Source organism: Conger conger, chromosome 7, assembly GCF_963514075.1.
Source record: "Conger conger chromosome 7, fConCon1.1, whole genome shotgun sequence".
Lineage (NCBI taxonomy): Eukaryota > Metazoa > Chordata > Actinopteri > Anguilliformes > Congridae > Conger > Conger conger.
This window is the reverse complement of record NC_083766.1, coordinates 56,976,614-56,992,945: the sequence shown is the minus strand read 5'-3', so window position 1 is coordinate 56,992,945 and position 16,332 is coordinate 56,976,614. Positions and strand designations below refer to the sequence as shown.

General features: G+C 45.5%; 2 protein-coding genes across 3 annotated transcripts; one reads left to right on the top strand and one right to left on the bottom strand.

The window, feature by feature from the left end:
* The first annotated feature begins 8 nt into the window (after positions 1-8).
* On the top strand, positions 9-3,655 carry cfap298 (cilia and flagella associated protein 298). Of its 2 annotated transcripts, none has more exons than XM_061250391.1 (8): positions 9-125; positions 498-641; positions 1,027-1,194; positions 1,294-1,361; positions 1,633-1,791; positions 2,396-2,527; positions 3,025-3,120; positions 3,324-3,655. In XM_061250391.1, exons 1-8 carry the CDS (start codon positions 71-73, stop codon positions 3,432-3,434), a joined length of 933 nt encoding a protein of 310 aa, XP_061106375.1. In that variant the 5' UTR covers positions 9-70; the 3' UTR covers positions 3,435-3,655. The 2 variants fall into 2 exon arrangements, with proteins under 2 accessions (XP_061106375.1, XP_061106376.1); XM_061250392.1 differs by having other exon boundaries at positions 44-125; positions 501-641.
* On the bottom strand, positions 1,618-11,384 carry eva1c (eva-1 homolog C (C. elegans)). Its single transcript, XM_061249466.1, has 8 exons — positions 10,727-11,384; positions 10,100-10,296; positions 9,641-9,764; positions 8,055-8,207; positions 7,237-7,380; positions 5,636-5,722; positions 5,365-5,454; positions 1,618-4,865 (listed from the first exon to the last, which is right to left on the bottom strand). Exons 1-8 carry the CDS (start codon positions 10,845-10,847, stop codon positions 4,498-4,500), a joined length of 1,284 nt encoding a protein of 427 aa, XP_061105450.1. The 5' UTR covers positions 10,848-11,384; the 3' UTR covers positions 1,618-4,497.
* Between the last annotated feature and the right edge of the window lie 4,948 nt (positions 11,385-16,332).

The following is a 16,332-nucleotide window of genomic DNA, read 5'->3' as shown; positions in this document are numbered from 1 at the left end:
AGGTCGCTCGAGTCAAGTCTATTTGATACATTACGGTATTCGTCATGATGACGATGCGGAAGTATTCTGGATGTTTTTTGCCTTCTTCGCATGCACCGACAGTATTCAGGGCTCTTGTTTTCCAGGTAAGTTCCATTCCTGTCCTGCAATATTGCGTAATGAGCCGCTCGTTTTCCAAATTGTTATTGATTTATCGGGTTATAATGATCTATGTGAAGTGAATTATAGCCTATAAATTGGCTTGTCGGCTGCTATGAAAAACCTCCGGAACGGAAGGCCAAGTAACTCAGCTCCCGAACCTTCTACAGCGGGTAGCTTGTGTTCAGTATCCATGGTAACATTTAATGTGGACCAACAGCGATGCTAACTAGCTAACGTTATCTGACTCGGTTTTGTCTCAAAATGTCACATTTCAGGCACCACGTTATAAAAGGGTTTTGAGTTCCAATGTTTACAGAGCAACGCGTTATTATTTATTTTTATCTTAATTTAAAAAGCAGATATGGTCCAACTGCACGTCAAACGAGGTGAGGAGAGTCCGTTTCTCGTCGACACCACGGTGGATGTTTCATTGGAAACGCTAACGCTACAAGTTACCGCTATTTATAATGGGATACTCAAAGTGGACAGGATTTGTTCAGGTAAGTTGAGACCACGATGTAGGTTTGTTATTTATTTGGTAGCCGGATGCCTAGCTGGGGAGTTTATGAAGTGTTTAAGTTAGCTAGCCATTTTATTTAGCCAATAACGTTAATAATTAAGGTTAGACTGAGCTATCAATACAATGCGTGTTGTAACGTTATTAACATATAACTTGGACTACCTAGACTGGTAGCTAATGGTATAAGAATCAAAATTAGACTAACATAATTCGGTTATATTTTTAACAAGCTGCACTGTGAGCTCTTAAGTTACGTTAAATGACTTTGAGGATAATCAAATTTGCACCAATTATCTTAAATTACAATGACAATAAACACTTTGAGTATTATACACTTCGGTGTTAACCTTACGTTTACATTACAGAAATTCAGGAGCTAGCGGAGCATGGCATCACCCTTCCCCCAAACATGCAGGGGCTAACGGACGATCAGATCGTGGATCTCAAGCTCCGAGACGGGTGGGCAGACAAATGCATACCCAGTGGCGGGGCCGAGTTCAAGAAGGACGAAATCGGAAGGAGGAACGGACATGGTGAGTCCAAAAGACAACATTAGCGTTTCCATTTCTCCGTCTGTCGTTTCTGCAGCAAATGTTTGCGTCTTTGTGTTTACCTGTGTTCTGTCTACCCAGCACCAAACGAGAGAATGAAGGAGGTCTTGAAGAAAACGGTTGAAGAAGCAAAAGCCTTAGTATCAAAAGTAAGTGCATTTGAAGGGGAACATGCACGCACACACATACGCACACACGTTATATTTGTGCAAAATATACTTTGCAAAGCTTTATTTGTGCGCACACAGTAGCTTATATGTATAAATATAGGCAGTGAGCAAGGGTCCCAGTGTGCTATTTGAGGACCCTGCACTGATGCACGAACCCATGCTTAGAGAACATGGATCTAGAAAACAGACCAGGGTGAAATATTCCACTTTATTTTATTTCTGTCCTCTCTTAGTTTGTTTGTTTTTTCAGAAACAGGTGCAGGCGGGCGTGTGCGTCACCATGGAGATGGTTAAAGAGGCTCTAGACCAGCTCCGAGGTGCAACCATGATCGTCTACCCCATGGGCCTGCCCCCACACGACCCCATCAGGATGGAGTTCGAGAACCAGGAAGATCTCTCCGGAACACAGGTACACGGGGGGGGCGAGTGTGAACTCTGTGAACTCTTTAACTGGCACACACCAATAACTTTTGACTAATCTGTGTCTGTGAAACAGGCCCATACTTATTCCTTCCCGCAGGGTCGGTGTGTATGCAGGCTTGTGTTACACCAGTTATCCTGGCTCAGTTGGCTAAACGTCTGTACACACCAAAACCACATCAGCTGCTACTCGCATGCTTCAAATCGTGTAACAGATCAGGTTCATTAAATAACTAAGGGGGGAAGTTGACATGTGATCCCGAAACTGATACAGCCCTCTTTGCCCACCACTGTATCACATGACCTGTAGATAACTCCCACTCCTGCCCCTCTGTGTCACATGACCTGTAGATAACTCCCACTCCTGCCCCTCAGTCACATGACCTGTAGATAACTCCCACTCCTGCCCCTCTGTGTCACATGACCTGTAGATAACTCCCACTCCTGCCCCTCTGTGTCACATGACCTGTAGATAACTCCCACTCCTGCCAGTCTGTGTCACATGACCTGTAGATAACTCCCACTCCTGTGTCACATGACCTGCGTGTCTAAAGTGTGTTTTTGGGCCCCCTCCCCGGGATGACCTCCACCAGGCCTCGCTGCAGGTGATCCTGCCCGAGGAAGCCCAGCTCTGGTGGGCCGCCAAGGAGCTGCAGAGAGGGAAGAAGCTCCAGGACTACGTGGGCAAGAACGAGAAGACCAAGATCGTCGTCAAGATCCATAAGGTGCGGCGGGGCCAAATGAACTCTGCCAAAAATTCAGCTTGGAACTCGTTTTCGTAGACTAGTCTCGTTTTAGCAAGAGATAATAATGATTTATATGAATGGAAGGAAGTTTGATAAGTGGCATATTTCACGAGCATTTCTTACTGTTCATTTGTTAGCAACATAAGCTTAATTCAGGTACAATACTGGAAACAGTATAACGCAATTACACTCAGTCTCTTCTGCAGTTCATTTAGGCAGTTCAATCGTTTTCACTGGTCATCTCGTTTGGTGCATCCAGTTTAAAAATGCCGGTCCCACCAGCTTAAATGGGCAATTTTGAGCGAAAATTATTTGTTGATGGGGACAAATAAGTATCAACAGAAGAAAAAGTGAGCCTATGTAACATATTTATCTGTGGTTTATGTAAGGTCTCCAGCACTGTGTAACTCTGGTTCTCCAACGTTCTGAGTTTCTCTGAGTCAGCCTGTGTGACCCCAGGGTGCTGTTCTTTGCAGAGAGGCCAGGGGGCGCCAGCGAGGGAGCCCCCGGTGAACGCAGAGGAGCAGAAACAGATGATGCTGCACTACTACCGGCGTCAGGAGGAGCTCAAGGTACGAGCCGAGACGGTCCTTCTGGAAACAGACACGCTTTGCAGCGGCCTGCGTCTGCTTTTCCCTCTGTCTGTCTGTCTGTCTGTCTGTCTGTCTGTCTGTCTGTCTGTCTGTCTGTCTGTCTGTCTGTCTGTCTGTCTGCCTCCACGCTGGATGTCATGTTTGCTGCGGTGATTTAGTCGTGACTTCCCGTTGGCTTGCAGAAACTGGAGGAGGCGGACGACGATTCTCATCTGCAGTCCGAGTGGGCGGACCGGCAGGCCCTGAAGAAGCAGTTTCAGGGGCTTTCCAACATCAAGTGGGGCCCCAGGTGAACTCTGCTCCAGAGTGGAGACCGTTTGTCCCTCATCCCTGGACTACCACAGGCGTCAGGCCTTACCCGTTGACTCTCGATGTGACATCCGGCCACGTTTCAGCTCCGCTGAGCCCGGCTGGAGTTTCCTGACTTTACTAGTCGCACCTCACCGGTTGGTTTAGGCAGTGCATGCTAGTTAAGGTGTCTTGGGTACTTGTGAATTAAAAGTTGAAAATGTAATGATGCTTTGTCGTTTTGTCCATCGTGGTGTTGAGTCTGAGGTGCGCATTTAAATGACTCCTCTACCAAACAGAAGGAGTCTTTGTGCTCTCTAACATACCACACTCTCTTTCCCTTTCTCTCTCTCTTTCTCACCTCTTTCTCTCACTCTCACTCTCTCGTCTCTCTCTCTCCCTCTCTCCCCTCTTTCTCTCCTCTCTCTCTCGGATAAGGATGCAACACCTTTCCTCTCTTTGTCCCGGCGAATGCCAGTAGCGGGATTAAGATCCCAACGCCGTTTTCTTCTGGACAGGATGTTGCTTTCGCAGTGTGTTGGACCCCACCGATGCGCTACAGGAAGCACTTCAGAGATGAAGCTTCCAGAACGTTCTGAGAGACCGTCCGGCCCGTCGCACTGCCAAAGTAAAGCTTCTGTTAAGGCGAAAGGAAGCGCCCGGGAGTTCCTGCACAAAGGTGGGGCTTCATCAGGATGGTAATCACCATGTGGATAATCACTTATCCTTCCTGTCATTCGCAATGACCCAGCCAGGAATGCATTCTTGTATCTTTGGTATTTGATATCCAACAATGAGTTAATCATTGTGGACTTGAAATAAGTCCCTTGTAAATGTTTCATCAGGGTCTCGTTTGTGAAAGCCAAGCCAAATACAAAAAGGTCTGCTGGGTCTACCCAAATCCCATCCAAGAACTGACTCTAAACAGAGTTCATAGTTCATCTACTTGGCCAATATAGGTTTGTAGGCTTTTTGACGAGATAAAGAAAGTTAAAATGGTAATGAACCACATTAAGGCCACCCTGTTGGCTGCATTCCTTTTGGCCCAAACTGGGGGCTGGTTTGAGTTCAGCGGGGTCCCATGGAGGTCCCGTTCAGGTACGCGTTCATCCAGATCTCCTGTATGACCTGCTCCCGCCGCTCGATCCTCTCCGCCAAATCCGCCGCCTCCAGGGTGGTGTCTGTGGCCTCCCAGCCGAACGAGCCCTTCCTGTCGCTGCTGGAGAGCGAGGAGACGCTGGCCTCCGCCTCTTCCTCCTCCTCCTCCTCCTCCTGCTCCTCCCTCCGCCCCGCCCCCTGCCTGGGCGGGGCCTTGCTCTTCGCCCCTGCCCCTGCGGCCCTGGGGCAGGACAGCCTCACAGACACGGCCAGCAGGGTGCACAGGAGGCCCACGCACACGCTGGAGATGAACAGCAGGGCGGCCATTTCGGGGTTCTCTGAGGGGGGAAAACGGGGGGATTATGGGCATGTGGCAGTGGAAGGGCCATCACACGACCTGTTATTACAACGATATAGACTTAATAAAATGTTGGCGCATCGCTCTTGGTGGACGACCTTGTGGTTGACCTTGTTATCTGAGCAGAGACAAGCATAACAAACAGGACAGCAGTCGCACATTAACCCTTTGAAGAGTAGGCTTTTTGTAATGTTTTTTTTTTTGTTCTAGAACTCCATTGCAGTAGTGATTATCACATCAGTATTTTTTCAGTTAAGAACATTCTAATCCGGTACTTGTGACCTCACACATTTAAGTTATAGAGTATAAAGTTATAGAATTAAAGTTATTCATTCTGCTTCCAGAGCTCTAATTTTAGTGTGACAACATGTCAGTGAGTCTCAGGTCGGTGGATCCACGCTGATAAAAATGTTGCTGACGTTTGTTCTGTGTGAGACCCATTCATTCATATACAGGGCATCATGTCCAAAGATGACTACCTTTAATGTAACCGTAGGCCATCAGGGAGTTGCTCAAAATAAACCTTCTGTTGTCTGGGAGTCGTGATCCGATGGGATATGGAGGTACTCCTACAGGTTAAAACAAGAAAAGCTGTGAAAAGAAACTGGTCTTCTCATTTTATTTGATTTTCATCTGCTTGGGTAGGTTCTCACATACCTTGAAAAACATCAGTAAAGGATTGTAGCAAAAAAACAAAACATTCAGTGGACTGGCATGCAGAGCATTACAATAACATTTGCCAAACGTTACCTGAATCGTTATTCCGTTTCGGAGCCGAGGTAGGGTTGGGAACGTTGAAAGCGTTCGGGTCTGCCTCTCTGAGCAAGGTCTCGGGCACTGAGCGTGGAACAAAGGCGAAAAAGCTGATTACATATTACTCAGGCCCTTTCAAACTCTGCAAGACTGCTTTTCTATGGCAACATGCGAGCACAGGAAAAAAAAAAAAGTGTCTCTTCCTTGTTGCTTTGGTAACTAAATAATGAGGGAAAGTGATATTGTTCGGCCTGGAAAACGGGGAGAGAGAAAAACCCAAGTAGCTCCTTGAGGGAAGGTCTCGACGGCAGGCCAACGTTAAACCGCCGAACACAATGCACATGACAGTATCGGTTAAAAATGTCCGTGCGCTGTACAATGGCTGGACCAACACTGTAGACCGAATGGCAGGAAATCTCGCAGGAAAGCCGGAGGGGGTTCCAAAGGCCAATGAGTACAGCACAGGCACTGATTGTACATTCTCATACGGTGCTTATAATCGCAGGCCTGCCTTTCTGTGTCTAAAAGAGGACAGTTTTACACTGCCCAAGCCTACACGCTTATTGTCTGGGAAATAATGTTCCAGTGATAGGAATCTGAGCCATGTCAGTGGGTGTGAAGAAGCAGGGTATTACTCAGTACTTTTTATAGATGTTATGAATACGGACTGAGGACGGAGCAGTTTAAATCAATAATTTGGTATACTGTACAGTAAGTTGGCAGTTATGAATAATGAGTCACCGCTTATAGAAATTCACACATTAAATGAGTGACTGTGAGTTTGGCCTGTGTTGGCTGCACGGCTGGTCTAAGGACTTTCATAATATCAGTGCAAGTGAACATCGTAGGGCTGTGGTAACAGGATAACGTCACTTGTCACTGGCAGTCACGGTTTGAGGAAGACGTGAATGAAGATACTGGTAAACAGAATCACATTCTAATGAGTTCAAAGGGAGTTGAGCGGATGCACTTACCGCATTACATTTTAGTGAGTTCAAAGGGAGTTGAGCAGATTAATTTACCAGATCACATTCTAGTGAGTTCAAAGGGAGTTGAGCGGATGCACTTACGGCACCACATTTTAGTGAGTTCAAAGGGAGTTGAGCAGATTAATTTACCAGATCACATTCTAGTGAGTTTGAAGGGAGTTGAGCGGATGCACTTACCGCATCACATTCTAGTGTGTTCGAAGGGAGTTGAGCAGATGCACTTACCGCATCACATTTTAGTGAGTTCAAAGGGAGTTGAGCGGATTAATATACCAGATCACATTCTAGTGAGTTCGAAGGGAGTTGAGCGGATGCACTTACCGCATCACATTTTAGTGAGTTCAAAGGGAGTTGAGCGGATTAATTTACCACATCACATTCTAGTGAGTTTGAAGGGAGTTGAACGGATGAATTTACCGCATCACATTTTAGTGAGTTCAAAGGGAGTTGAGCGGATTAATTTACCACATCACATTCTAGTGAGTTCGAAGGGAGTTGAGCGGATGCACTTACCGCATCACATTTTAGTGAGTTCAAAGGGAGTTGAGCAGATTAATTTACCGCATCACATTTTAGTGAGTTCAAAGGGAGTTGAGCAGATGAACTTACCACACGCATACAGCACGGTGAGGTACTTCCTTATCCCGGGGAAGCAGGGGTCTCTGAAGCTGTGGTCGTCAACGGTGATCATGCACCTCTCTTTAGCATAGCAGGCCTCCGTGACCAGGTCCACGGCTCCATGGGATAAACATTCTGCGGAGCACAAAGGCAGGACCGTCGAGCTCGCCGCGATCTGTCCGCGCAGCCTGTCCTAGCATGAATCTTTTATGAAGTGCATGCCCATCAAAAGAGAACATTCTAGATAAAGAGGGTGGTTTCTTAGGAACCCTCATACTACGTTTGGGGTCAATTTAACTCCATTCAATGTTTGACATCTCTTGCATTATGCCACGCTTTCTTTTTTTTTTATCTCAGATTTTTTGATTCTGGTGATACTTTCCCATACAGGTTTCTAACTTTCACTTACCTCAGGCTCTAAAATGAGAAGTTCCTCATAGATTTTTTATATTTAGTGATAAAAAGGCTCGTCATTTGGGACACATTAAGAAGGCGACGCTATCAAAATTAGTCTCAATTAGTTTGTGTCGGTTTAAACAGTTTGAGTCAATTTGACTAAGGGTTCAAATTGTATCTATGTGGTCACGCTTGGACTTGGAACCATACTTTCCTCTAGGGTCCTCAATGCTCTTGTCCCTGTGTTTAATTTGCACTTCATTGTATGTCGCTCTGGATAAGACTGTCTGCTAAATGCCTTTAATGTAATGTAATGTAGTGTAATTTAAGGTAAGGTAATGTAATGTAGTGGAATTTAAAGAAACACACACATAAAAGATACACACATAGCCGTATAGGACGGTTGAACTCACCGAACGGCGGGGGCTCCTGGTCGTCTGGAGCGCAGGTCTTTTGGTCCTCCACGGCGCGACCATAGACCGCAGCATAGATGTTGAGGACGCGCGGGTATTTACAGTGCAGCCTCAGACTCTCCCCCTGGCACCCCACTTTCCTCCTGTGCTCGGCTGAGACGGAAAAACATCAGCTCCCTGCACAGGCCTATGAGCACACCTCAACACTCCTCAGCACTCCTCAGCACACCTCAACACTCCTCAACACTCCTCAACACTCCTCAACACTCCTCAACACACCTCAGCACACCTCAACACTCCTCAACACACCTCAGCACACCTCAACACTCCCCAACACTCAACACTCCTCAACACACCTCAACACTCAACACTCCTCAACACTCCTCAACACTCCTCAACACTCCTCAACACACCTCAGCACACCTCAGCACTCCTCAGCACACCTCAACACTCCTCAACACTCCTCAACACACCTCAGCACACCTCAACACTCCTCAACACACCTCAACACTCCTCAACACACCTCAGCACACCTCAACACTCCCCAACACTCAACACTCCTCAACACACCTCAACACTCAACACTCCTCAACACTCCTCAACACACCTCAGCACACCTCAACACACATCAACACTCCTCAACACACCTCAACACTTAACACTCCTCAGCACACCTGGACACACCTCAACACTTCTCAATACACCTCAACACTCCTCAACACACCTCAGCACACCTCAACACTCCTCAACACACCTCAGCACACCTCAACACTCCCCAACACTCAACACTCCTCAACACACCTCAGCACACATCAACACTCCTCAACACACATCAACACACATCAACACTCCTCAACACTGCTCAATACTCCTCAACACTCCTCAACACACCTGAACACTCCTCAACACTCAACACACCTCAACACTGAGTCTCAGCCTGCCATTGCCACCGTCACACTTTACAGTAAAGTCCGTGAATTTGCATGAACTAATGTGATTTGTTAACAGTAATTAATGATAATACATGACAAATACATTCATTAAGCATGCATTTTTGCTGGTACAAACTAACTAATTTATTTGTACCTGAATATAGCAAATCATAGGATGAACTTAGAATTAGTTAACCAATAACAAATACATTAACTGACTTTTTCGTCCCAATATGAATTGACAATAACCAATGTAGTTGTTAACATGAATTAATGATGTACAAATACGTTAACAGAACTGTGCAGATGAACTTCTCAGTAGTCAGTCTACATTAGTTCATGCCAATTCATGGACCCTTATTGTAAAGTGAGGCCATTGCCACTGCTAGCAGACCAGGAACGTGGGAGTCCCCGCTACAGGTACATTGAGCAGATAAGCTTTCCACAAAGCACTTAAGAGGCACTGAATAAATAAATACTAACAGTCATTAATAGCGTGGCCTACACATGTAGCGCACTAGCGATAAGATACGCTAGATAGCGATGAGATACTGGTGAAAACCCGGGTATGCACACTTAACGGAATGCAAACGCGAAATAAAAAGTTCACAAGGTTGCTACTTTAGGTTTTTCAGGCCGGGGGCCTGTACTCACTGGGCTTGCATTTGTAAGATACGTGGAGGCACTTGGGGGTCCCGGGACAGGGGTCGCAGCCGAAGACGTGTCTATTCACCGGGAGCTGACAGTCACGACGACCGTGGCACTCGGCCAACAGCTTCTAAATGGAATCGGGGAGAGGGAAAAACCGGAGGACGAGGATCACAGACTCACCCCACCATTACACAGATTACATCACGGGCAGACAAAAGGAGCATGGAATTCTAATTCCTTGCTGAAACGCTGACCGTTTGACCTCTGGGATAAGGTGATGTCAGAGACAGACAGCTCATGAAAAACAGCCCTGGGGGTAGGCTATCTGCATGAAAATATCCTGTCTTGGTTTCTGTTCAGGAAAAAACACACTTAACTCCAATTGTAGAGATTAATAAACTATGGCCCTGTGGCTACTAGGCTGTTTCATAACGACAGTTAATAACTGTAATTCTGCCACACCTGTACGGCGGTGAATCCGTAGCAGGTTCTGTCTGGTGGCCGGCGGGCATCCGCCGTGGGGACGCAGAGGGCGGTCTCTGATTGGCCGTAAGACGCTGACAGTATCGATATCGTCGAGTGTCTGGGACAGTGAAGGCGCATCCTCTCTCCGTCGCAGGCGCGAGCGGCGTGGCTCTGGATGATCCGAGTCAAGTAATCTTGAAGGAAACGTGCATCGTTATGCCACGAGCGCGTGAAAGTAGCTAGAAATTGTGAAATTACCTTTTGATTAGCATTGATTTCGCTTCCTTTTTGGCATTTGAACAAATGTATGTAATTTATAGTACTGAATTTCACGAAAAGCGTGTCTCGATTAAACATACGTATGCCAATTAAACAGATAGGAAATCACAATAATAACGATATTATAACGACACTTCTATGATGATATTATGACGACTAATACTGCTCCAACAACAAGTTTACAACTACTTATAGATCTATAACTAACAATAGTTGTAATTACAATGACAATTGTGATTTAAAAAAAAATCTCCATTCGCAGTTTCATTCACCATAAGGAGTAGGCTATCAAAACAACAACAACAAATAATAATAAGTAGTAGCAGTAGTAGTAGTAAAACTAACTTGAAAAGTTTGCTAGTCCGTCCATTTCTTTGGTCCACACCAGAAGTATGTAATAGAATATGTCAATGAGCCACCTCCTGTGTTTCGGCGAGCTGTAGCAGGTCATTATCAACATTCTCATTCTCTGAGATCATGTTCGAACGCGCGGCTTTTATCAAAGAGTGAGAGTCAAACGCCCTGGAATAAAGAAAGGGTATAATGCCGTCTACACCTGCCAAAGTTAGGAACTCTGTCGGTCACAGTTAATAATCGCGCTTCCACGTGTAATAGCAGTATCCGCTTCGGAGTGGAACGTCCCATTTCACGCATGCACCGTCGGGGTTCTCCTCCTTTGAAATAATTCAGCTCAGATCCTTGTCGTGGAGCGCCGTTTGACATCAGCAGTCTGCACATGTTCGCCGGGAAGTAAACACGACGGGAAAGTGTTTCAAATAAGCTAGCGCTCGCCCCGGGAATTCCATCTACGCGCTCGAAACAGACCTGCGTTTTGCAGCTGGAGTAAAAAGGATAGGCACCTTGCCGCACGAATAAAACATACGCAACAAGTCGAAACTATCAGAAACTCAGGAACTGGCTGCCCTGTACTGGAAGCGAGATGGAAATGAGGTCACTCTGACCGGCGAAAAAGTATTTGGAGTAAAAAATGTTTGTTTCATCAGTGATTAAATCCACGTCAACAAAAAAAAAGACAAGAACGCTGCCCGTCTCGGACCTCCTGGGTTTGATCCGCGATGGGGGCGTGGCAGATCATTTCCCGCAGCAAATAAAGGAGCCAAATATTAAAGACTTAAGCGGCATATTTTCGGCATCCTCGTTCACAACATTATGCTCATCACGTATCGTCTGTATGTTCCTTTAGCAGCTTATCCACTGCAACTTGCAATCGGGGATCGGGAAGGCACCATCCTCAATTACCAACACTGTAAAAATATACAAGTGACTGTGACGCACTTGAACGTTTTTCCTCTTTTGAATAAATTACCACGCATAGTTTTACCACGAACGCCGGTGTAAGGCCAAAATTCCGAACCTATACTCTCAAAGCAACATAAAGTCTAATGTCAAATGTCAGTGTATCCACCACAGTTATGTGAGCAAGTGTGCCTTACGTGGATTAGGACATTCCCAGAACATGAATCATCAATAAAGCATCAAATGTAACCTAACTTATACCTGTCTGACCGCAAAACAAATTAGCTACACATAGCTAATGCTCAAAGCATAGAGCATGCTGTTATAATCCTGAGATAATTACATAATTATAAAAATGTGCTGTGGGGGCAGAAATAGGGGAGCTGAGATGAAGGTTGACGAGGTGGGTCTGTAGTCCGTGTCGGAAAACGGTCTGGAATTCGGCTGCCCTGACCTCCGCTGGAAGTCCATTCCACCGGCCCCATACAGGCACCATGACTGGGACAAACGACCATGGTGGGACTGGGCAGCTAGACTCCCCAGCAGGGGTGGATCTCGATATTATTCGTGCGAGGGGGGGGGGGCGGGGTATGAGAAATGCCCTCCCTGCCCTGGACACATGCACAAAAACACACACACGCCCCACCTCCTGGGAACCCCATGGATCTGGGAGCGCCTGGGAAAACTTTCCCTGCTATCCGCCCCCTCTGCTCCTCCCCCTGCGCTCCCGGGCTGCAGAATGGAGAGGTGTGGGCCGTACGTCAGGCTTAAAGATAGACTGCAGTTATTGTGGAGCTGTTCTGTTCACCGTCCTGTCTAACAGAGTACATATGGGTCCAGTAGGGACCATGTGTGGGCTACTCTGTAAGTTTGATTTAACACTAAACATTTTACCGTGTGGGCTTGTACAAAGGTTTTTAAACTTGCCGTAAGCTGTGACTGGTAGCCAGTGAAGTGAGATAAGGAGGGATGTGATATGGCAATGCTGTTGGCTAACTTCAGGACTCTGTGATTTTTCAACTCGGCTATAGCATATTAAATTTGGACAGCAATGTCCAATTAGGTGTGAGGTCCACTGGTTGGACAGTTCTGGATGTCATATGACCAATAATGAATTTTGAAAAGGGCAACTACTCTGTGGACTAAAAATTTAACCCTTTTTCGGTGTACGGTCACAAATATATGATTAGAGTGTTCATGAGTGAACATAAGCCAATCATAAGAGAACATTCTAATGCTGATGTAACAGTGGCTGCTGATGACTGAAAGCAATGGGGTTCTAGAACACAGAATTTTAAAGAAACAAAAAAACCTTAAGAACTGTTAAACAGATTTACACAATAGTTATCGAGAAAGGCTTGTCCAAATTACTCATGACCAGTCTTTGTGGCCTGTGATTGTCTCTGGAGTCAGTTGGTCTGTGTGAGTAAACTACTACTTGGCTCAAACAGTGAACGAATCGGCACTGACAGATTGAAGGCGATTTTCAGAGATTTCGCGATCCCCCAGTCCTCTAGTCAAAGTGACAGATCTGTGTGAGAACAGTCTTCATCAGAACAGATATCTCTGCCCCTCCAACACCCTCCCTCCCCCGCTCGTCAGGAAAAGTGATTAGAGGAGAAGCACCCACGCCCTTATCCACCAATCAGAGGTCTTTTGTTTTTTGTCTTGGCGTGATTGGCACAGGACATCCGAGCATCGTTATCCAGCGGGGTGCTCGGTGCCTGACCTCCTGATGTCACATCCTGCTGAACCCACCCTGCTCCTGGATGTTTGTGCGGTTATGTCACTCGCTGGAAGGGGTCCAGGCCTGTTTTTTTTTGCGTAACGTTTCCAGTCTCTTTATCTTTGTGAAAACCTCCGAGATCTCGATCTGAAGTTCCGGTTCCAGTCACCTGCGTCCACACACACAAGTTAACGCCGTTGATTTTGCTGTCTGTTGCGTTAGTCAAACGCAGGCACCACCACTCTTGTTCTGCTATCTCACTGCCTGTGCCTCTGCTCTCCTGGAATATCACAGACAACTCCGTTCATTCACATTTTTTAATACAATCATTGAAAATAATTATTCTAAAATAATTTTCAAATATCACCCTGTCAGAAAACGCAATCATCCTAATCTTTCTTTTCCTTTTAATCTAGTTTAGATCTCCCCCCCCCATCTCTCTCTCTCTCTCATTGACCATTCACAGTTATTGATTCAATCTAAAGGTAACAGTACTCTTCAGGTTGCACCTTTCCCTCCCTACCTCACTACCATGATTAGCCTTGTGTATGCCATAGATTGTAATAGTACTTATGCATAGGTATTATAGTACTCAGGGTATTCTAGCTGACAACCGTGGTATGCTACTCCATAAATTGATGCACTCTTCAAGGGTTCAATTTGTATCTATGTGATCATGCTAGGACTAAATGTACTTATCCATGGGTTTGATTTGCACTTCATTGTACATCTCTCTGGATAAGAGCATCTGCTAAATTATTATAATGTAATGGCACTTAATATCACTTAGTAGGTTAAATGACTTTCAAGAAGTGAACTTGCTTTAACCACAATTATATTGCAGATCCCCCCATTTTTATATTAGTTCCTCTGTTGAAAAAAACAATCTACCCCCCTGAAATATCACCCTTTATACTCTTTGACTTGGTCGATGTTCACTGTGGAAATTTGGTTTTAAAAATGCAAAAAATGTCTTCTGAAATCCATACCAGCTTTTACAAATACCGTTTGCTTTGTTAGCATTAGGGGCAACATGGCTGTGGACAGGTTCACTCCGGAAGAGACTGGCTTCTTGGACTGATATTGGGCGTCTGGTGCCAGATCTGACATGCTTGGCATTATAATACAATTCCTTACTCGTTACTGCTCCCTGGCGGCTGACAGGAGAGCAGCCACACTGCAGTACACCTAGGAAAGCTACAGATGGTGCTCGAGTGCTGTTATTGTAGTTCAAAAGCCGGTTAGGAACTGAGATGTTTTGACTGCAGAAAATAGATCGTTATAAAATATTTATATCATTATTGGACACAGTTCAACATGTTTTGTAATACAGATATCATCTCCTTTCTCTGTCTAACCTTTTATTTTCATAAGTTATCAGTAAAATATCTCTCTACCTTGTTCAAAACTGTTCAGTTTTCAGTTTTGTACAGAACACTGCTCAAAAAAAGATAACTTTTTTATGGTATCATCATTAATCTTTTAGTGTAAAATGTAAAATGTCATGAATTGTAATGGACAGTTGGCACTGGTTAACTCTCCTTATCTTATCGAGGATCTTCATTGATTTATCAGGCATTTAAATAAGTGTAGTTACACAAGAGCTTCAAGGAGAAATAGCCCCGCTGTTGCGTGTATGCCTGTGTCGTCATTGTAAGCTGATGTTTTTAGTGAGGTGGAGGGGGGTTTGTCCTTGAGCATGTGATTGTGAAGGTCATATGTTAACGTATTAATCATGCTGACGGTCATTTCCTGGTTTAGTCTACCTCCAGCACGCATAACGGAGAAGGCTGATTATGTGAGAACAGTTAAATATATCCCAGTGACGTCCACGAACGTCCTTTTAACCCTTTCAAGAGTAGGCTTTTCAAGGTGGCCTGCTGGTGATATCATAGACCAGCTCTGAAGTGGTTGCTTTTTATGGAGAAAGCAAAAATGAGCAAAACACATTCTTGAGGACCAACTGAGGCAGAAACCCCTTCCATTGACTGTGGCTGACTGACCATCTTTTCTGTGATAGCCTTTGTGAGATGGCAAATGTGTGATTAGAATGTTCTTAGCTGAACATTCTAAAACTGATGTCACAATCATTATTGGTCATTGAAAGTAAATGAAGTTTTCTGACATAGAGTTTTGAAAGAAAAAGCATTCCAAAAAAAAACCTGCCCTAAGCAGTCTGTTAATGATTGAAAGCTGGAGAGGTGATCCTGGTTCAGCTGTGACAGACAGAACAGACAGCCCTCCCGCTGGCTTTTGGGACACTCCAGACCAGCTGTGTCCCTTTCCCAGTCCCATTCAGCAAAGGGAAACGTGTCACTGGCGGTGAGTGACAAGGAAGGAACTGGGTCTTCCTCAAAGAAGTTCTCACTCAGCACTTCTGGGATAAGCTCATTGTCAGTCCTGTATCTTACATAACACAGTGAGTCAGACTCAGATCCTGGAAAGCTTGCCTCGGTGTCTCTGGCCGGCCAAAGCTGATTTAGATTTCACCAGCACTCATCCTGGCCCTCCGGGTTACGCAAGATAAGAGTCTGGAGTGGAGGTGTGGGGGAAGCGTGGTCCAATCTGGCAGCCAGATCAACGTGATGTTTACAGGCACAAAATGAACAGCGTGTGCTGTTCATCTCGATCAGGTCTCTGCCAGGTCTGGGGCCAGTATCACGCAGCAGGATGACTGAGCCAGCCGGGTAACTGCACTGAGTAAAACCTGGAACAGCTCTTTTTACTTCAGTCCCTGTTCCAAATTTGGGAGGGTCCTGGGTTTTACTCAGTAATCCTGCTTCGTGATACAGGGCCCAGTTCAGCTGCAGGAAATCAGGTGAGACGAGTTTGTTTAACCACATTTGTTTAACAAGCTGCTTTAATTGATCAATGAACTGCGGAGAGATCTGGAGTCAAATGAGCAAACCACTGGCGATAAGGCAGGATCCAGGTCTTTCGGTTTCTGACCAAACCAAAAATAAAATGA

What these genes read in the sequence shown, in the direction of transcription:
- cfap298 (XM_061250391.1), top strand. Translation starts at nt 71, where the DNA reads ATGTTTTTTGCCTTCTTCGCATGCACCGACAGTATTCAGGGCTCTTGT. An exon ending in CGGAAGGAGGAACGGACATG is followed by an intron (nt 1,195 to 1,293) that starts GTGAGTCCAAAA and finishes CTGTCTACCCAG; the next exon opens with CACCAAACGAGAGAATGAAG. An exon ending in GGCGTCAGGAGGAGCTCAAG is followed by an intron (nt 3,121 to 3,323) that starts GTACGAGCCGAG and finishes GTTGGCTTGCAG; the next exon opens with AAACTGGAGGAGGCGGACGA.
- eva1c (XM_061249466.1), bottom strand. Translation starts at nt 10,847, where the DNA reads ATGAGAATGTTGATAATGACCTGCTACAGCTCGCCGAAACACAGGAGG. An exon ending in CGGACTAGCAAACTTTTCAA is followed by an intron (nt 10,297 to 10,726) that starts GTTAGTTTTACT and finishes GTTTCCTTCAAG; the next exon opens with ATTACTTGACTCGGATCATC. An exon ending in ATCTTACAAATGCAAGCCCA is followed by an intron (nt 8,208 to 9,640) that starts GTGAGTACAGGC and finishes TTTCCGTCTCAG; the next exon opens with CCGAGCACAGGAGGAAAGTG.